At 44.6% G+C, this 22537-nt stretch overlaps 1 protein-coding gene across 1 annotated transcript; it reads right to left on the reverse strand.

Annotated features, from left to right (window-relative positions):
• Positions 1–4469: 4469 nt before the first annotated feature.
• Positions 4470–20880, reverse strand: arcn1b (archain 1b). Its single transcript, XM_041995675.1, has 10 exons — positions 20716–20880; positions 19629–19892; positions 15955–16134; positions 12828–13018; positions 12582–12743; positions 12126–12291; positions 11668–11815; positions 7292–7400; positions 6985–7189; positions 4470–5657 (listed from the first exon to the last, which is right to left on the reverse strand). Exons 1-10 carry the CDS (start codon positions 20716–20718, stop codon positions 5568–5570), a joined length of 1518 nt encoding a protein of 505 aa, XP_041851609.1. The 5' UTR covers positions 20719–20880; the 3' UTR covers positions 4470–5567.
• Between the last annotated feature and the right edge of the window lie 1657 nt (positions 20881–22537).

Raw genomic sequence — 22537 nt, forward strand, 5'->3', positions numbered from 1 at the left:
AACTCACCTCCATCCTCACAGAAGTTCTGGTCCAGTTCATCAAGCTCCACAAGGGGGGCTTTGACCAATAAGTCTGCAGGAGTCTTGGTATTTTTAAAGGAACTTACTATTTTTGTACTGCTGTGCTCAAACTTAACAAAACAGCTGTTGCTTTCTGGCCTTAACTACACACACGTCTGTGTGTAGGGTTACTCTTCCTGACCTCTGTCCCTGTGCGTTACCTTCGCCTGTGTTCTTGATGCATCTGTGACAAAGTGGGCGAGTCCACAACATCAGCGTCCCAACAGTCCATCCCGTTGCTCAGCGGGTTTCTTTGTGTTTGTTTTCTATGTGAGTTCAGCTAATAAACATAAAGGTGTGTTAACAGCACGACTCAGACGTGTGTTATTAGTTTATTAGGTTAAAGCTGTTTTAATGTGACTGTGTTACCGCTTACCACGTGTTCCCCCAGCAAACAGAGGACAAACTTTTCACTTCCTGTATTTATACGTAGAACGTCCAGATCACCCGCAGACCCGTCCTCACGTAGAACGTCCAGATCACCCGCAGACCCGTCCCCACGTAGAACGTCCAGATCACCCGCAGACCCGTCCCCACGTAGAACGTCCAGTTCACCCGAAGACCCGTCCTCACGTAGAACGTCCAGATCACCCGCAGACCCGTCCCCACGTAGAACGTCCAGTTCACCCGAAGACCCGTCCTCACGTAGAACGTCCAGATCACCCGCAGACCCGTCCTCACGTAGAACGTCCAGATCACCCGCAGACCCGTCCTCACGTAGAACGTCCAGATCACCCGCAGACCCGTCCTCACGTAGAACGTCCAGATCACCCGCAGACACGTCCTCACGTAGAACGTCCAGATCACCCGCAGACCCGTCCTCACGTAGAACGTCCAGATCACCCGCAGACACGTCCTCACGTACAACGTCCAGATCACCCGCAGACACGTCCTCACGTACAACGTCCAGATCACCCGCAGACCCGTCCTCACGTACAACGTCCAGATCACCCGCAGACACGTCCTCACGTAGAACGTCCAGATCACCCGCAGACACGTCCTCACGTACAACGTCCAGATCACCCGCAGACACGTCCTCACGTACAACGTCCAGATCACCCGCAGACCCGTCCTCACGTACAACGTCCAGATCACCCGCAGACACGTCCTCACGTAGAACGTCCAGATCACCCGCAGACACGTCCTCACGTAGAACGTCCAGATCATCCGCAGACCCGTCCTCACGTAGAACGTCCAGATCACCCGCAGACACGTCCTCACGTAGAACGTCCAGATCACCCGCAGACCCGTCCTCACGTAGAACGTCCAGATCACCCGCAGACCCGTCCTCACGTAGAACGTCCAGATCACCCGCAGACACGTCCTCACGTAGAACGTCCAGATCACCCGCAGACACGTCCTCACGTAGAACGTCCAGATCACCCGCAGACCCGTCCTCACGTAGAACGTCCAGATCACCCGCAGACCCGTCCTCACGTAGCACGTCCAGATCACCCGCAGACCGTCCTCACGTAGAACGTCCAGATCACCCGCAGACCGTCCTCACGTAGAACGTCCAGCTCACCCGCAGACCGTCCTCACGTAGAACGTCCAGATCACCCGCAGACCGTCCTCACGTAGAACGTCCAGATCACCCGCAGACCCGTCCTCACGTAGAACGTCCAGATCACCCGCAGACCCGTCCTCACGTAGAACGTCCAGATCACCCGCAGACCGTCCTCACGTAGAACGTCCAGATCATCCGCAGACACGTCCTCATGTAGAACGTAGAATCTCTTTGCTCCCATTGGCTGAGGACTCTGGGTTAAGCCATTTTACTGAAAATCGTGGGTTTGCAGACTGTAACACCGCTGGCAGTGCCATCAGTAGGTTTTATTATTGTTATTAGAGTTGCGAGCTGTAATGTCATTGGTTGTTTAGTTTTTTGTTATTAGAGAAACACAACAAATGAACATTAAAGAAAATAAATTTTTGAAAGGCCAATGTAATTGATCTATTTTTTACTTTCACTTTGACATAGGATCCTAAATAGAAGAGCAAGTTTCCTTCTTCAAGGACATTGAAGGGCTTATATTTGCCATTTCTTTTTTTTTTGAAAGCCTGCAGCACCTTCACAGGCAGCAGCTACCACCTCCAGCTGGTGAGAACACTTTCCTAGCTGGTATTCTGAAAACAACCAGCAGATGGGAGCAACACAGCGGACATCCTTCTAGTTTCAGAGGAAACTATTTTAAGAGATTGTGACTTTAGCTTTGTTTTGATAACTTTTGTACTAACAAATGTACACTTTATTTTTATAGTATCTAATGTATATGGTTCTTAGTTTTTCCTGTGCATTCTTTCAGGAATAAACACACCTGACTCAAATTAAATGGATCCAACAGCCTATAAGGATCTGCACAATGACTCATTAGTTTAAGTCAGGTGTGTCGGTGCAGGGATGCATGCAAAACCTGCAGAATTGTGGCTCTCGAGGACCATTGTTGGCCACCCCTGGTTTAGGTGCTGCATCGCAAAGGCCCGGTCCCCTCTGAGCTTCCGGCTGGTCCTGGGCCCAATCACGACCTGCTGGTCAGCCGACCCGAGGGCCTGAGGAGGTACATGGGGATGGAGGAGAGAACGGGGCTGCACCCCGAGGTGTCCCCTTACGTCATCCTCGTGTCCATGGGATTCCCCCCTCTCCACTCTCCCCATAATAAAGTACAGGCTTCACTGTTATAATCACTGACACTTATTGTGGGTTTCACATGAAATTCTTCCGACTGACCTGAAATCCTCAACAGTGGCCTGTTTTCAGGAGAAACAACAGAAGGATTAAGTATTTAAACTGTGACTTTGAGCCAAACAACAATGAAAAAGTTGAGAACAACAGAGCCTCGGACTGTGCTTTTTCTTTTTTTTTTTACTGTCGGTGTTACCGGTAGGTTTTACTCAGGACACTGTTGTCAACGCCGCGTCTTAGGGAAGACACGCCAGAGAGGAGGATCAGCTCATTTATTCCTTTGTTTTCATGAGGAAAATGAACATGTACAGATACATCTGAGATATTTACATTTCTTTCTAGTTCCTGGTGCTCCAACTGGGTGGGTGGTGCTGCAGCTGTGATTGGACAGGGCGAGGCCAGACTCCTGCAGGTGCAGAGGGACACCATCACATGATATTAACCAGGTGGACAAGGAGCTGCAGGAGATAAAGACCATCTGGAGGGAAACTGGGACACCATTAAAAAGCTTTGTGGAAAAATAAAAACTCCCCTCCGTGTTTCCTAAGCGTTGCATCACTTCTAGACCTCCAGCCTCCAGTCTGGTCCCGCTCTGCTGGGTCTTAGAAGGACTGCGGTGAAACCAGTTTTAGGGTGGATAGTGCAGTCAAAATAATCGCGTCGACGGCGGTAACTAATCTATGTAATTATTTGCCTTATTTTTAACACAATTCATGCACGGCATAACAAGCCCTCTACATCCATCATTTCTATGTTATGATGAGAATTTACGTTTTATAAAAATCTGCTCATTTGTTGATTGTCCCTAACTCAGGCCTGGTAGCTCCAGCGTGAATATCTGTTAAATATCCACCCTAAAACTGGTTTCACCGGGGTCCTACAACGAATGAATCATGGTGGACTCAGACCAGCCGGTGGCCAGAAAACCCACTTAGCACCTGCAGAAGGACTGGCATGCCCTGGTTCCTCCCGACATGTTCTGGTTCCTCCTGGTACGACCTGGTTCTTCCCGATATGACCCAGTTCCTCCCAGCCCGGTCTGGTTCCTCCTGGTGGTCTCTGTAACGCCGGGCCCAAACCATCGCAGAGGTCTGGGACCATCACAGCACATGGCAGTCGGAACTCGTTCCTGATCCAGGCATTAAGTCTTGCTGGTCTCTGAAAACCTGCTCCCTCCGGAGCCTGGCTCCATGTGGTCCAGCAGAGTCAGATCAGCTGTTGTAGGTCTTTACGCTCTGGGGAGCCGTTTAATATCCCACCATCCATGTTCTGAACAGCTACAGGAGGAAACACCTGATTGTAGCCTGACTGAAGACCACGTTTCCATGGTGACCATGTTATTGTAGTAGTAATAGCAAATGTCTCACATCATCTCTGGTTTTATTCTGGACTGCTGGTGTGGCAGCTTCCCGTTTCTCCAGATGTGTGTACGACAGGTCAAAGTAGCCGTGGAGGGAGGGACGTTCTCCTGCAGAGTTTGGGTTGTATAAATCCCAGAAGGTGACTAGAACTGGCCTATGCCGGTTTCTGTTCCTATGCCAGCTTTAGAAATGAGGCCCCTGGACTGGTGGTAACTAAAAAGGGTCTCAGCCAATCATGTGGAACCTGGTGGAGCCAGCATGCAACATGCAGCCTCATGATTGGCTCAGCAGCAAGTAAAATCACCACAGCATGAGAAACTAGATGGAATAACTGCAGCTACATGGAAACAAAGCCACAGAACTCTGTTTCAATAATACACTTTATTCCATTACAGTCTTCTAGTTGTACACTGGAATGTTAAGATTCCCCTTCAGCCGGTAAAAATGCTCCAACTAGCTTCAACCCACATCCACACAATCACTGCTCACCTGAAATCTGGGGAGTACAAACGAAAAAAAAAGATAAATGTTACGTAGAACAATGCTGACGGACTGAGATTGTAAGTAAAGGAGGACTGGGTGAGTGAGGGCTCCGGGGCGCCCCCTGCTGGCGGTAACAGAGCCTGGCAGCCTGGTTCCTGCCTGGTGACATCCTCACTTCTGGACCCCGTTCAGTCGTTTCTGCTATCAGGACTCATCTCTGGATAGAAATGGACCAGAGTGAGACACGGCGTCCCTTTTTAAATAAAACAAGGCCAGAGTGGTTTATCGTGGTGTTCCAAGACCATGAAAGCCTGAACAGATGTTAATAGTGGACTGGTTTTACTGGTGGGAGGGTTTACCCTGCAGCCAGAAACCCCCACAGTCTCCTGACATGCAGATGAGTGGTAAACGATAATTATACAGATAAAAATAAAACGTGATAACTGCAGGCGCTTTGCTGAGCACAGATCCACAAACAGAAGTCTACGAAGTCTCAAAAACCCAGAAAAACTTCACAAAACAAAAAAAAGTTAGATATCGATCAAATGAGAGAAATAAACGATTACTGAATGATTGACAGCTACAGACCTGAAAAGAAAAAAGTCCCATTCATTAAGCTGAACAGAGGGGGGGGGCTCAGGTCCTGGTCTTCCAATGAGGCCGCTCCTTCATCTCAACGGTCATCCTCTACGTAGTCCTCGTTACAGTCCTGCTCGCCACAGCATCAGTCTTGGTTGTTTTTCCTGTTCAGTTAACTCTATATATAGATGAGCCTCTGTCATACAAACATATAAATACACCAGTGCTGCTCCATCGGGGGGTGGTGGGAGGGCTTCGCCACGTGGCTGACGGAGTCCATGTACAGTCTAATAGTTTATGGGGCGGCAGACAGAAATCTTTCTCTGTAGCATAGATTTGGACTTTTTCTTGGTGATTTTTTTTTTCTCTCTTTAAATTTACTGATTTTCTTCAAATAATCTTTACTCGATTACGTATTTGTCAACAACAAAGGAGGTTTCTGAAGAGAATCTAACGGAGCCGTCGCCGTCTACATGAGTCACTTTGGTAACCTGGAGAGAAAGAAAGAGAAGCTTTTGTTACTTATAAATGTGTTAACTTAAATCTACAAGACCAGTATTACCCTCCCTTTCCATTGGGTGCATGTGCGCCACGTTATGGCTGCGCCACAGTTTTGTTCCGACCTGCGTGGCGCAGCGTTTTATACCGGAAGGGTGTCAGGTGTGGAGCGCGGTCCACCTAGCAGGAGCCGCGAGATCATGAAATGACAGGAGAAGTGGAGACTCTTGTGATTCACTACTTCTGGGATAAACGTCTCATCGTCTGCGATGACAAAAAAACAAAAAAAAAAAAACAAAACAAAAAAAAAACACTGAGGCCCCCTGACTGGTTAAACACGTGCTTTCATGGTTCAGCAGTGCACAGCTGCACTGGGGCTTTTATTTTGAAAAATTCCGGAAGCTTTTACTCTGCTCGTGTCTAATTCCCTGTCTGCTCCTATCTGAACTGCAGAAATTAATGCAATCTTGCATTAATGGCTAGCATAGGAGCCCACAAGCTGTAGCATTAGCTGCTAGCATAGGAGCCCACGGTTATAGCATTAGCGGCTAGCATAGGAGCCCACGGTTATAGCATTAGCAGCTAGCATAGGAGCCCACGGTTATAGCATTAGCGGCTAGCATAGGAGCTCACGGTTGAAGCATTAGCTGCTAACGTAGGACCCCACGGTTGTAGCATTAGGGGCTAACGCAGGAGCCCACGGTTGTAGCGTTAGCTGCTAACGTAGGAGCCCACGGTTGAAGCGTTAGCTGCTAACGTAGGAGCCCACGGTTGTAGCGTTAGCTGCTAACGTAGGAGCCCACGGTTGAAGCGTTAGCTGCTAACGTAGGAGCCCACGGTTGAAGCGTTAGCTGCTAACGTAGGAGCCCACGGTTGTAGCGTTAGCTGCTAACGTAGAAGCCCACGGTTGTAGCGTTAGCTGCTTACGTAGGAGCCCACGGTTGTAGCGTTAGCTGCTAACATAGGAGCCCACGGTTGAAGCGTTAGCTGCTAACGTAGGAGCCCACGGTTGAAGCGTTAGCTGCTTACGTAGGAGCCCACGGTTGTAGCGTTAGCTGCTTACGTAGGAGCCCACGGTTGTAGCGTTAGCTGCTTACGTAGGAGCCCACGGTTGTAGCGTTAGCTGCTTACGTAGGAGCCCACGGTTGTAGCGTTAGCTGCTAACGTAGGAGCCCACGGTTGTAGCGTTAGCTGCTTATGTAGGAGCCCACGGTTGTAGTGTTAGCTGCTAACGTAGGAGCTTACGGTTGTAGCGTTAGCTGCTAATGTATGAGCCCAGTGGTTTTCTACCTGCAGGGCATCGGATTCTCCGTGACCTACCTGAATGTCACAGTAGTTGCGCTTGGACACAAAGGACACACTGATGGGGAAGAAATCATTCGGCTGCCCGGCGATGCTGAACTCCAGGCTGCCGCTCTTGTTGTTGGCATCGATGACAGGTAGGCACCACTCCAAGATGTTCCTCTTGCTGTCGTGTTTGTACTCTCCATCCAGATCACCAATCACTGGAGCTCCCACACCAGACCTGAACAGGTTAGAACAGATAAATGGGAAACATGGCAGGAATGTTAAGGAGTTTCTGGGTTTCGTGTCTCAGACTGGGTGCAGCGAGCATGTGCGTACGTACGGTACGGGGATGCTGATGACCACGTCGTTCAGCTCCAGGCTCTCCTCTTGCAGCTCGTACTCGATGTTGACGTCGCAGCCGGCGCCGCTGTCTGAAGGCCAGCAGTTAACTGAGGACAGAACATCTGGCTGAGTCAGTTCTGGTTCTACCGTTACAGAAGTACACAGCGGAGGGCTGCTTCTAAACATCATCTGGTTTTAATTGATCTATTCTGGATCCTTTCCATTGATCTATCAGCTATTTTTTCTAGAATAGATTAAACATTTGGTTAATTTACCAATAAATAAAATAATCTTTATCGTTTACTTCAGTGGCTTCCAATATAAATACTTAAAATTAGAAGCAAACACGAACAAACAAAAACATACATTACATGTAAATTCAAAAATAAAAAAATCTAAATGATTTAATGAATAAAAGTAGACAATTAAAAAAAATAAAACATGAATAGAAAGAAATAAAAACAAAATTAAATTAAATTATATATATATATATATATATATATATATATATATATATATATATATATATATATATATATATATATATATATATATATATATGTGTGTGTGTTAGTGCTGGGCACGTTATTGTATTAATCGCGCATGAAGAAAAAGAAGGACCGACGTTTCTCTTTGTCTAAACTCATACAGATTGGCAGAACATTGTGATTTTTGGACGGGAAACAGCTCCCAAAAGACAATGAGAAACTTTTTATTTATTTATTTATTTATTAGTATTTTTTCATAAATACGGTTTATGCCAGACAGCAAAGGTAAGACATGTTTTCTGACTTTTACAAATGTAAAGCATAAATCGGGTCTTCTTCTGCCTCTGGTTCGGTGAATCTTGGTCATATTGTTCGTGTTCATCTGTGTTTACATACTTTGTGTACCAGAGGGGTATTGCACGAAACCAGAATAAAGAAATCCAGGATAATTAAGCAAGCCCAGCTTGACCTAGCTTGCGTGGCCTATCCTGGCTTAATTGGTTGCACGTTTGCTGAGCCAGGATGAGAAGGTGCGGCTAGGTTAAGCCAGGTGAAGATAGTTGGGATAAGTGCGTGTGCACGGCATACTGAAGCAGACCTCGCGATCGCTCACAGAATCACCGATGGGGAAATGGATAAAAGTCGCGCGTCCTACGTCACGGCCGCTGAACAACAGCTCCTGACGGAGTTCTCTGACGAAGTTAAGGATATTATAAGGAAAAAAGGCAATACCAATGCCATAAGTAAAGAACGCGAGAGAGCCTGGCAGACAATAGCCGACCGGCTCAATGCGTAAGTAGTCAAAAACTGTACAATTAATAAACAGTGCTCCACTGGAACTGTCATAATTAGGCTACAATTAAAGGATTACTTTTCAAATCCACTAACTGTTGTATACTTTAAGAGTGACAAGCAGGTGCATGTTACTCAGGAAATGTAGAGCAAACAATTATCCACAATGTGTCATTTAATCTATTTTCCTCATGTTACGTTTTTATCTATTTTATCTTTCTGTCCTTCATAAAGGACAAACCTGTCTGGCCATAAAAGGACCTGGCAGCAAGAAAAAATTAAATATAAGAACATTTTGCAGGCTGGCAAGTGACTCCCAAGTAGATAACCGTGAACAAATGAGGTGAATAGATGAGGTGTCTGCTGACATGTTCAATGTCTGTATGATTGTAGCAGTTAAAAAAAGGCCTATAGAACTGGCACAGGGGGCGTCCCACCAAGCCAGGATGTGACTCCAGCAGAGGAACTGGCCTCCATTTAAATAAAGGGAGGCCAGTGATGGAGGGGATCCAGGGAGGGACAATAACTGACTCTGTCCCAGCCACAGAAACTGTCCGCTTCATACAAGGTTCATCACGTACTGCAATTCTACTGCACATGGAACACAATCAAATATAATATAGTGTCTGACTTTGGATAACCTTGCAGTGTCTGGAACACAATTACACTTTTGGAGCCACCAGAAGATGATCTGGTTAGTACAGTGTCTCGAAATCACAGGCTTAGTATGTTCTGTGAAATCTTAATCCGAGTCCTCTCGCTGCATGTATACGGCAGGGGGAAGGCACATCTGCAGCTGCAGAATGCACGTCTGCAGATGAGGAGACTGTGTCAGTGGAGTCCAGAAGGCTTGAGACATGTCAGTTTTATGGGATTGGCCTGCTTATTTATTCCATGAAGGATATGAAGTCAGTGATGTGGTGCTAATAGAAAATGTGTAGCAGGACCCGGATGCTGCACAGTCTCCTAAGCGGCCTGGTAACATTGTGAGTATTGGCTAAAGTACATCTACATTATGCACAAATCCTGCTGTGCTAACTGACATTTCCTTTACAGACTTCACAAACTGTCAGAACGCTTTATTCAGGGCACCTGGAGAGAGAGATAGAGCTGGCAGATGTTAAAAGCTGACTCAAAAAGAGCAAGCTCCAAGGAATGGAGCTGGACCTTGAGATTAAACGCCGGACACTCAGAAAACTGGACCTGGAAATCCAGTAACCGAAAATCTGTATCTCTCAATGACATAGTCATCTCCAAAGGCCAGGGGATGTGAGCTGTCCCTGAAGACTCGTTCACGTCTGAATGCTCTTCTGAGGATGCGGGCTTCCTCGTCCAGCACATCCTCCAAAAAAGGGCAAGCCATTATGAAGAGGGAACAGGTGAAGGGGAGTTGGACCTGAATATTCTACATTGTCTTCGTCACGGATTTCTTTGAATACACCTTTGTAACCTCATCCGCTGTGTTTTGTAATCTCAATTAATGCAATAAAACACATATTTATAAAACCTCTGACAGCAATTTGACGAGCAGTCTTCATTAGCATAGCAATATAACACTTGGCCTGAGTAATACTGCAACTCGAATCCATATAAAAAGGCTGTTGCGATTACGAACAGATTTGGATTAAATGTACAGTAACTGTATATGTACTATTTTAATACTGGATGATTAAAATGACGCGCCATACTTAGGAAGACCATGGACATGCTGTAAAACACATTCATTCCTCACAGAATTGACGTTGGACATGCAGGTGACTCGCTAGGATTAATCTTCCGGCAGTTAGCCTGGTCTGGAGCAGGCTAGCTGCAGCGGATAAATCACCACAGTAACTTGGCCGGGTTTAGTTTGAGCTGCTTTCATGCAACCGACTTAGGGCTAAATTCAGCCAAGATAACCAACATATCCCGGCTTAATCCCTTATCTTGGTTTCGTGCAATACCCTTCTGGTCTTGTAATTATTGTTGTCTTAACTGTGTTTGTTGGTGATAGAAATGGTTTTACTGAGCTGGTAGCTGAGATTCTGGACTTTCTGTGGATACCACACATGTTCATAGTTACATCTACAGACCTGATGCTACACCCGGAAACCAGATGTTAACCCTTAACTCCCGGTAGTGGAGGCTGCAGGTGCAGAGGTGAAGCTAAACAGTCAAGCTAAGAATGAAAGTTTAGAGAATTTATATCCAGAAATGTGGATAATGAAGCAGTGAAGGTGCATGGATGGAAGTTATTGTGCATATTGTGAATATTTCTCTCTCCTCACCATCTAGAAGCTGTGAGATTCTCATCCTGCTTTCTGTCTGTTCACCTGATGCTGATATTCATCACATATTGTTCCTTCTGTGTTTAGAAGGAAGCAGCTTCACAGCTTTAAATTCATCCTGCTGACTTTTTACCTTTTAGTTAGTAAATCCTGAACATTTCATCCTTCTTTCTCATGAATATTTGATTTTATATATGAAGAAATATTTTAACTGTTGGTGTTTAAAGAGAAAACTGCTGCTAAACCTGTTTATGTGTTTAGTGCAGGGGTCTGCAGCCTTTCCAATCCAAAGAGCCATTTTTCCCTCAGCCAGCTAAATAAAACTCCTTTAGAGACGCAGATGTTACCAGACTTTTCAAAAAGGAAACTTAACATATATTTTAATGAAGAGCCACCGTAGGATGTTTGTTATTTTTGAAGAACCACATTTTTATTTGTTTTTGGGTTTTAAAATAAAGAAAAACATAAAACTTTTATAAAAAGAGGATAAACAGACTTTCTTCTAAGGAATGTAGATATTTGTGGAAAATGATGTAAAGTAAAAAAAAAAAAAAAGTCCCTGGTAACCTAATAACAAGAAAGATTTAAAAAATATTTTAGCCACGTATTTAGAGACATTGTGGAAGGTCCAGAGCCGCGGGTTGGACACCCCTGATGTCGTGTTTATAAACCAAAAGTTACTGATTTTACGAAAGCAAACAGGAAGCATTATGTTTCACATCCAGTAGCAGACTGGAGGAAATCTAACATGCTGGGTGTCTTGGTGGCCTACCAGTATAAATAAAGGTGTAAGAAAGAAAGACTAGGCGGAGTCTGTGTGGACGTACTGGTTAGAGGGATGAGGGACTCGTCTGTGGTCTGCAGCCTCCACTTCAGCACTCCCACGTCGTTATTGAGCGGGAAGGACTTCTCCGGGTTCTTCAGGCCGATCACCGACTCTGTGGTGAATAACTTCTTGTCCACGTTAGGATGCGTCTGACAACAAAAACACACAGTTACCAACAACCCGAAACAACTTGACTCCAACACGTTCTACTGGTTTTCCTCTCTTCAGCGGGTCCGCGCCGGTTTCCTGTTTAACATAACTGAGCAGAGCTTCACCTCCAACACGCAGAGCACCGACAGCCGGCTGCTTACAGAAATAACCTGGAACTATCAGGAAAGTTTGCATCAGGAGTCTCAGCGCCTCCCCGACTCCACCGAAACGGCTTCAAAACGCTGAGAATTAAATCGTTTCACTTGGACGTCAGATTTCTTAACTGAACTCTCCGTGAGGCCGACGTACCTGCAGCTGCAAACCTTTATTGTCATTGTTGTTGATGATGAGGCGGATGCGTCCGCTCTTCTCATCGGAGACTCGGAGCGTCACCATGCCCAGCACCTCCATGTTCTGTAGGCCGCCGTCACGGCCGCAGGCCAGCGAGATCTTCTCCTCCACACGCAGATGTACGCTGAAACACACCCACAAACTCGGTAAATACTCCAAGACTGGCTCCTTACAGCTCGTCACACAGCTTCCAACATGTCAAACCTAGAGAGAATATGTGTGTGTGTGTGTGTGTGTATATATATATATATAGTCGTATCGTCGATGTATCTCCATCCTTCTGGGACTGTTGACAGTCTGAATAACTGGCTAAGAGATCTCTTCCTTCCAGAGAAAAACTGATGAGAAGTGGAAGCAGGAAGTGAGCGCTCCATAAAGCAGACTTAAAAACGTCACGTTCTTTTAAACGTGTACCTCTCCACGTTGACGGGTGGTGGCAGAACTTTAGAAACATCGGAGCCTCTCTTCCCTGTGGTGGGAACGATGGTTTCTCCCTCAGACTTGAGCTGGTCGACAAAGTTGTCTGCCTCCTTCCCTTTAGCACCGAGTTTCAGAGCTCTACTTGGTCCACTGGACCTGCACCGAAGAAAAAGACAGAGTTCAGTTCAGAAATCACTCCGTCTGGAAGAGATATGAGCCAGAGGTTTCTGGGCTCTGTACCGGACTGGAACTGGTGTGGTTTTGGGTTTCTCTGGCTCCACGATGGTGTCTGTGATGATGGACCCCGAGGACATGCTACCGAAACCACCGAAAGCTGGCACCTTCTTCCCAGAGCGCTCGGCATCCCTCCTCGCCTGCTGCAGCTCCTTGGCCTTCCTCCTCATCTCTGCTTTGGCCTCACGTTCCTGAGTCTGTTGGAAAAACAACCAGATTTAGCCCATTTGAATTATTGTTCTTTTATTAAATATCAGGGTCATTGGTGGTGATTAGAGTCAAAGATTAGCAGTGAATTGGCTTGATTGTATTTTTTATGTAGTATCAGATTCTCCCTCTGTGGATCTTCACGTCCCAAAACGTCCCACTGACTTCCTTTTAGGGCTGCCACGATTATTCGACGTAATCGACGACGTCGACGCTAAAAATTCGTCGACATTAATATTTGTAATCGACGCGTCATTTAATTTTATTTTACTGTGCTTTCTTAATAAACGCTTTGACTAAGGCCACAGCTGTTTCCCTCCGCACCACTAGTACGCGCAACTCGTGTGACGACAGCTTCACTCAGCCCCGGTCAAAGCTTCTCATCTCATTCAGTTTTCAAACTCATGGCGGCTAGAGGAGATGAGTCGTGTTCTGCATCAAACGAGTGCGCTAGTAAATGTTTTCAAAGACCGAAGAGTTCTAAAGTGTGGCAGTATTTCAGGTTAGGTGATGATAAAAAAAGTGGTTTGCACTCTCTGTAAGGTGTCGCTAGCATACCACAGCAGTACAACCGCAATGCTCGAGCACCTGAAGAGGAGACACACGGGAGCTACCCTGGATGATGAGCCGCCTGAAAAAGCAAAGTCAACGTAAGTGTTTTGACTCACCTTTACTAGTTAAATCCGCTATCCTTTAGGCGGCAAGAAGCTGTTCTGTCTGCTGGCTTTTCAAGTGAATACATGTAGAAAACATTTAGGCTAGAATCTATGATCACGTTAGATTGACGTTGTAGCTGTGTGTTACTGCATAGGATTGACGAGCCCAGTGTCTCTGGTTATGTTACTTCTGCCTGTTCTAAAGACATTTCATTATGTTAATAACAGCATAAATAGCACAAGGAATAACATTTAAATAATCGAAATTCATATTGCATACAATTAACAAATTCATGTATACTATGAAAAGAGTCGATTTTTGAATGGTTGATTGAATAATAATAATTAAAACAATTTTTAAAAATTACATGTTAAGTAATTTTTTTTTCCTCTTTCTCTCAGTTTTAGGCAAAGCCATGTAACAACCTTCCTCCAACAAAAGTACTGCTCACCACAGTTGGCTACAGTGCTAACTGATAGTGTCCTGAAGATGATCATAAAAGACATGAGGCCGCTTTCAATAGTAGAAGACGAGGGCTTCGGTGCTATGGTTAACATTCCAACCTGGCTACATTCTCCCTAAAAGAACATGCTTCACCAGCATGATGGAGAAGAGGTATGGTGATGAATTATGTGATTTGGAGCATGAGTTGGACACTGTTGTCCTTTGCACTCTAAATATGTTGCACTGTTGTGCACTTTTTCCTCATGCTGAAGTTTCTTTAAATCTGTTTACACATTTCTAAGAGAACTTGCACTTGAATACTTGATTCCAATGCACTCCAAAGTGTTGCAATTGTTTAATGTGAAAACCCATTTGTTCCAGTTTTAACATTTAACATGTGTTAAATAAAATGAACAAAATTAAATGTCTTGTTTTTTTGTGTGGAAAATTAATCGTTTAGATTAGTTGATTAATCGATAAATTAGTTGATAGATTAATCGATTTAAAAATAATCGTTAGTGGCAGCCCTACTTCCTTTAAACTACATATTTTAATCTCCCAGTCATTCCAGTTAAAATCCATTTATTCCTTAATGGCAGGATCTTGTTTGGAAGTTGTAAATTTGATGGATTCCACCAGATTCAGCTGGTTTTCCCATCGCAGGCGGGTGCGGAACAACTACCGAAGACCAATCCCTTTAATATTTATTACATAAAAATAATTCATGTTTTATGTGTGTGTGCTGTAAAAACATCCATTCTCAGACACTTTCTGAACTATTCTGAAATTCAGTATCTACGGGTGTCAATACCTAAAGGCCATTTTGGCATCTGCTGCTTCACAGAAGGACCAGCTGTTTCTACCCCTTTAAACAGGCACTGCAGCGGGCAGCCCCGCCCCTACAGTATCTCCCTGAAGGACCCACTGCTTACTGTGTTGCTAACTTAGCAACTTGTCACTATAATTAGCGAGTTTTAAACCTCTCTAGCGATGTTTTTTCCTTTTCTTATGCAACTATCAGCAAATTTAGAGCCTCTTTCTGGCGGACTGGAGACTTTGAGGCTGACATGAAAAAGTCTCGTTTACTTGTCTAATTGCGTCGTGGATGCTATCCGTCCAGAAGTGGTAATAGGGGGCTCGTGGTGCAGAAGGAGCCCAGCTCGGAGGAGGCGGAGTGGCTAAAGCTGCAACTGGCTGGCCCCGCTCTGGCTTCCAGGCAGATTTTAACGCCTTTTAATGTCAACGGTAGACAAAAACATGTAAAAAGCTCATCTGTGTGAATGAATCTAGTTTTAAAAGTAGATATTAACTAGTTTGTTCTATTGTTTTCTTGATCTCGTATCATGTATGCTGAAGAAAAGGAAACTTATGTAAATACGTACAGGACTGGTTGAAGGTTTTGGTACTTGTTGCACCACAGTGAGCAAACAGAGTGCGAACACGGTACGAGACTGTATCTGTACCAACTAACAGCTGGAAAGTTATTGTCAGTTATTGTCTTTTCTTATAGTTATTAATATATTTTTGCAGCATTGTTTGGATGGTGTTGTTATTTTTGTCTTGTTCTGGCTCTAAGTGTTAGGCAGTGGACACCACGATGTTTTCGGACACGAGTTTTCTCTAACGCTTGGATCTGTGACCAGCACTTCACCGAAGACTGCTGGACGAATGAGGGCCGCTAACATGCCCAGGACGGCTACTATGGTTAACATACGCCAAAACTTTTAATGGTGTAAACTTAATTAAAATGGACATGTAACTCACATTTCCACTGATTTCATAACATTTTCCCTTTTCACCCACCCTCCCACCCGAGCGACCTTACCTCTCTGACAGCTCGGAAAACCTTCTCCTCGTGGGAGTCCATCTCTGTGAAGGTACGGATCTGAGCCAAGTTGACGTTCTCTCTGTAGCCGAGCGCCACGATCTCGTCGAAGGCAAAGATAAGGTCGAAACAGTGCTCTGAAATTTCGCTCTCCTCCAGCACGCGGCAGTATTCTGGGATCTGCAACAGTTCAGCAAAGAGATTCATTGCAGACGATGAAAATGAAGCTGATCTTTTCAGATGCCCCCTGAGGAAGGCCTGTAAAAAAGCTTAAAAAATAAACCACACTGACCCTGAAACATACTGACATCATTTAAAGGAACAATTCCAACTCCCGTCTACAAGAACCACTGTCCTGCAGACTTCCCATTAGAGCTGCTCGATTATGGGAAACATGATAATCACCATTATTGTGACTGAAATAGATTATTTAACACAATTAGAGACAGAGAGATGGGGGCAGCCAGTGTGTCGGTGGTAATCCAGACCAGCATCTTTCCTCCAGGTCCCAGTAGCTCTAGTTTGTCTCAGACCAGCAGCTTTGTTCTGCCCGGTGTAATCTGGAAAAAATGAGTCTGGAGACATTTCGTTTTCAGCTTGAAATCTGCGTCATATCCGGCTCTATGGTGCGGCTTGACCACAGGTCCGTAGCGGTGGCGAAACGTTGTACTGTAGCCACGTCCTTCATCCAGGACAGGGAGACACTCCAGCAACATGGAGACCAGACGGCAGTGATACGTTTGTCCAGAGTGGTGATGAGGTTCCCAAATCCGGCTCGTTCACTGTGTTAACTGAGCGCTGGTCTTCAGAGAGAAAAACTTCTGTTTGTTTATTATGTTTGTCTCCCTGTGTCTCTGGGAGCTGCTGGATTATTTAGTCACAACTCACAAAAATGGAACATTTTTCTATTTTCTTGTGTCGCTTCACAAGCCCTCGTGTGCACGTCGTCAAGAACGAGCGCAACATTTCACATGCATGGATGTCGCTTGGCTGGAGGAGCAACGACGTTTCCGTGTGTCCGGTGTAACTTGAGGTGTTTGCAACTTGAGTTGAATCAGAGTAAAGCAGGTGGGGAGGTGGGAGGAGTCTACGGCAGAGCGCTGCGGGCTGTGGGAGGAGTTTACGACAGAGCGCTGCGGGTTGTGGGAGGAGTTTACGGCAGAGCGCTGCGGGCTGTGGGAGGAGTTTACGGCAGAGCGCTGCGGGCTGTGGGAGGAGTTTACGGCAGAGCGCTGCGGGCTGTGGGAGGAGTTTACGGCAGAGCGCTGCGGGCTGTGGGAGGAGTTTACGGCAGAGCGCTGCAGGCTGTGGGAGGAGTTTACGGCAGAGCGCTGCGGGTTGTGGGAGGAGTTTACGGCAGAGAGCTGCGGGTTGTGGGAGGAGTTCACGGCAGAGCGCTGCGGGCTGTGGGAGGAGTTCACGGCAGAGCGCTGCGGGCTGTGGGAGGAGTTCACGGCAGAGCGCTGCGGGCTGTGGGAGGAGTTTACGGCAGAGCGCTGCGGGTTGTGGGAGGAGTTTACGGCAGAGAGCTGCGGGTTGTGGGAGGAGTTTACGGCAGAGCGCTGCGGGTTGTGGGAGGAGTTTACGGCAGAGCGCTGCGGGCTGTGGGAGGAGTTTACGGCAGTTGTGCCCACTGCGGGGTGTGGCATCCTCTGTGGAGGTGCGGCGTCCACCAGGGAGGCGTCCTATCTACTAGGGCTGCAACTATTGACTATTCTGATGGTCGATTAGTCACCGACTATTAAAACGGCTAGTCGACCAATCGGATTATGTATCTCATAATTATTAAATGGATCTTATTTCTCTTTAAATGTTTGAGCGTTCAGACGTACTTCTGTGGTACACAAGGTCCGCTTTACAAACCTCATGTATGTATTTTATTTTGTAAGTTTAACATGAAGGTATTCCAGACTTTTGACGTCCTCTGCCACCGTTTTGTTCGCTGCCATATTTTTCCCCTGACTGCGCATGTGCAACTCTCAGCAGAGATAGGAAAAGAAGACGATGTCTCACTCTGTACGTTTTTTTTTTTTTTTTTTTTACTGACAATAGAATTCGTTGTCGAGTATTTTTATTGTTGACAACATCGACTAATCGTTGAAGCCCTTTTGTCTACCAGGGAGATGCAGCTCATCAAGCTGAATCTACGTCATTGTAGGAATTTCTGACTCGTTTACGGGTTTAAATGGATCCAATATTCTTTGTAGGTTTTATTACCATCAACATGTTATCTGAGATGTGGACTTTAATATTTACTCCACTCAGTAAAACCGGCTCATCGACACATTTGAAAAGCTGGGCTTTTTGTGTCACAGTATTTCGGTCATTTATAGAAAGTTGGTCCGTGATGAGGTTTGAAGATGCTTTATCATGTGTCATATTCCCCCTGAGATGCTGTAAGAAGCAGGTTACCTGTTACAGGTCGTGAACATATGGTTCAGCAGAGCTGATTATAAACTTGATTTACATGCAGGTTATTAAACCTGTTCGTTTCACATTAAAGCAACACTGAGGGAAAAATCAAAGATGCTGTTGTTTGGCCGTGCTGCCCAGCCCCAGAAGATGGGCCGATAATGTAAAGAAGACTCAGTGTCATGTTTTATAATAGTTTAAAGGGAGAGGACTTGTTTTTGTATTTTAAACCTGACTCTGCAAAAAGCAAAAATGTGTGAATTTCTTACTAAATTCTAGTAAAATGGCTGTAAAAAAATGTGTATATTTCTTTCTAAAACAGCGTGTAATGAAATTTGCAATAATAGGGTTAAAATGACTTGAATATTTACATTTTTGGGAAAAGTGTAAGAACGTGAAAGGCTTTTCTAGCAGAGTTTGGGAGGACTACTTTTCCTCTGATGACATGAAAGGGTAAAAACTCGCTTCAGAGATTCCCCAACAAACATGAAATATTTGGATTCAAGCAGAAATATAAAATACACATAAATGTCATTTTCTGTGTTACACCTGTAAGTGAGGCTGGGAAATAAATTATAAACGATGTTCAGAACCAGTGATCGATGTAATCTTGCTCATGTAAATAATTTAAATGATCTCCTAAATATATTTAAACATATTAAATGACCACATTTAGTTAAACCAGTATCTGCTCTTCTACTGTGAAGATATCTGCAACTAAAACTTTCAGTTAGCTAAGAGTTGTAGAAACAAAACGACACTAAAATCACTGCTTATTAATCGTAATCGCGGTAACGTGTTCAGTTAATAGTGATACTGATCTGAGGCCATATGGCCCAGCCCTACCTCTGTTTACTCGGCAGGTTTGGCTGCTGATCAGATTAAATGTTCATTCCTACGAGACCCCGCTTAGCAAACTAAAAAATGACTTGTAAAAGGTAAGTTTATTGTGTTTAGCTGGTTTTAAGCTGTACACACACTGTCTTCAGCTTTAACATTTACCACTGATACACTGAAATTCCACTGATATGAACGGTTATGATAAGACTTTCCTTGAGTTATGTTCTACAAAGTCTCCGTGTAAGCTGGAATATTAAACAAAAGTACACGTCTTCATCTTTACCAGTGTAAGAGGCAAACCAAGAGATTACAGGGCTGGAAGCTGAAGTTCCTCTGCAGTCCCTCCAATAAACACGTCATTTATTCGTCACAAACTTTGGTACGATTCAGTTTAACTAGCGAGGGCTCCGGGTTGTCCTTACCACGCGGGAGAAAAGTCTGAGCGTCTCCAGGTCCTCCAGGATGTTGCTGTTCTTGGTGGTGATGAGGACCATGTAGAGTTTCTCTAGCGGCTGGTACACATAGCGAACACTGTCTGTTTCCACAAAGGTATGCTGCTTGCCCGTGTTCATCAGTTTAGGAAAGGCAGCCAGCAGCCCCTCGATCCGTGTCCGGGTCATTTCCACAAACTGCCGTGAAACGATGGCCTTGCCGGCCTTGGTGCACACCGCCGCTGCCAACAGCACCTGCAGGGGGACGAGACAACAGGACGGATATGATGACCTCAAAATCAAAATTTCACCAGTAAATCAGTACCTAAAACGTCCAAAAATGGCCGTGTGTTTGAGGACGGGCAGTATTACCTGCATTCATCCACAAATGGTTTATTATCCGCTGCTTCAGTAAAAACAGGATGTTTCACTAAATACCATCACACCTACCCCACGTTTATACCCCACGGTACAATGACAGGTTTATATTTATATTAGCGTCATATGAAAACGTGACAGAAATTAATTTTTTATCATTTGGTGAATTCATCAAAGGAGCTACATCCATTCCACGTTGACATCTTAAGTCACGACCGCTACTATTCCACATTAAATAACAGCTGTGCTTAACAAATCCGGAACTACAAGTTAAACGAAATAATCCACATATATAACTACGATAGAAATTTACGTGAACGCTGCATAAGTGTTCCCTGGGTGAGGACAACCTGTCACCAGGTACGGTTAGCACAGATCCGGCTAGTGACAGGAGACAACTAGCGCTAGCATGTTAAGCTAAGTAACGTCAGCAGTGTCTCCGCGCTCAATGTCCCGAATTTATGTTCATTTCCACCTTATAAAGCAGGTTTGTGGTCCATTCACGTTATATGTGCAGTTGAACAGCGTGTTAACAATCAATATCCAGTGAAAAGCAATGTCTGGTTTTCGTCTTATTTCAGTCTTGGAGAAGTGAAGCTAATTTTAGCTGCTTAGTAGTTAGCCAGTGTTATGATTATAACCACGCTCGCTAAAAAATAAAAAAGCAGGAAAAATATCTTGATTTCCTTCTGTCGCTCACCATTTCTTTCTTTGCTGTACGACGGTCTTCGGCCTCTCGTGTTTCTCGCTTTTGGGAATTTCTTGTCACGCTGGAATGGCTAGATGAGTCCAGCTGACTCTAAGTTGAGTGATTGTTAGCTAGCTAGCGTCAATATGGCAGCGGCAGAGAGCCACGTATCCACCGGAAGTGCAGCGCGGGACCAACCCACCGCGGAAACCTGTGACGTGGGCCCCAAAATGTTGGCAGAAAGTTTGGCTGCATTAACAGAGTTAACAGGATGGGACTACTTTCACTTCCACAGGCATTTTTTTCTCCAAAATATTTCCGAAAGTATTTAACGTGGCAGCTTTCAACTGTTTACACTTAATCTTTGGTTCCTTCTTTAATTCCCGCAGCAGCTGCGCTTTTTAACCCTCAGCAACTTCTGTTCATTTTAAGCTCATTGTAAATAATTATGTTAAACAAAAGTTTTACTTCTACGCTCAGAATAACATTCTACAAAATGTTCTTAAGAAGTTGGAAGCTGTGGAAAATATAAATGCGAACAAAATACAATGATTTATAAATCTCATCAGACCATATGTAATTCCCAGTAGAAGATGAACAACATATCAGATAATTTTACTGTGTGATGGAAAATAGGAGCTGATATGAGCCCTACTTACTTGGGATTGTATTATAAATCTGACCAACTCTGCTGTACATGCAATATGTCGAGGTTTGGCCGTTAGAGACAACACACACTAACTCAAAATATTATATAAACATGATTTCAGATATTATTCACATATTTCAACTTCTAGATATGTCCAGTATGAACTTTACAGTTGTGAATAAAGCAAAGCTCAAAATAAATAAAGGAAGCATAAATGTCTTGTTTAACATTTCATGAAAGGAAACCACCTGGAAAAGGTTCCAGTGTGAGGAAATGAATAAGTTCATTCAGGGAGTTAATTTAAATAAAAACGTAGCACACTATATTGTTCTGTAACACACTGGCACATAAAACCAACACTGATATTAAACGGTTTTATTCCTAATGTTACTTTTTGTCATGATGAAGTTCTAGATATGTGAACATGTTTATATCCTGTACAAACTCACCCTGTCACACCAGATACTGGACATATTATTACTTGTGTGTGTGTTCCTGTTTACACCACCTGTGTGCTTCTGCTTCCTACACCTGTACTGATGCAACAAAGCAGGTTCCCCACTGAGGGACTAATAAAGGTTTTAATTCTTATTGTTCTTAAATTTTTGCACATAAAGTGTCAACATATAACAAGCTAAATGAAGCCAACAGTCTTCATTTTTAGAATGGACCTTTATGTGACAGATGCATGTCCAAAGAAATTCTGTTTACCGTTTCACTTCTTTGTATTTGGGAAATGTCTATTTTTCTACAGAGCATGTCCTGGATGTTCCGTTTGCCTGGAACATCCAGGACATGCTCTGATCTAGAGACAGAAGCCAGCTGATGACGTCTCATGTGAGACGGACTTGGAGTCAAATAAAAAAATATGCTGGTTTTCTACACCACGTTGTCTCCGTGGTATCTGTGTGCTTAGACTTCTGTCAGCAGAGCAGAAACATGACATGGTGTCAGTTACAGATGGCGCTGCAGCGACCCAGCGATGGACGATGGAGAAGACAGGCGTGCCGGTACCGTGGATGGATTCCTCCAGCTTTCCTGACACGTGGAGAAGATTCAGCACATAGAGCTGATGTTTTCCGGCCTGCTGCGAACTAAGTGGCAGGACTTGCAGTTATCCTGTGGATCAGGGACTCACAGCAGATAAAAGGTAGTACAAACCCACTTTGACAAGTTTGAGGAAAA

Source organism: Melanotaenia boesemani, chromosome 9 (genome assembly GCF_017639745.1).
Source record: "Melanotaenia boesemani isolate fMelBoe1 chromosome 9, fMelBoe1.pri, whole genome shotgun sequence".
Classification (NCBI taxonomy): Eukaryota; Metazoa; Chordata; class Actinopteri; order Atheriniformes; family Melanotaeniidae; genus Melanotaenia; species Melanotaenia boesemani.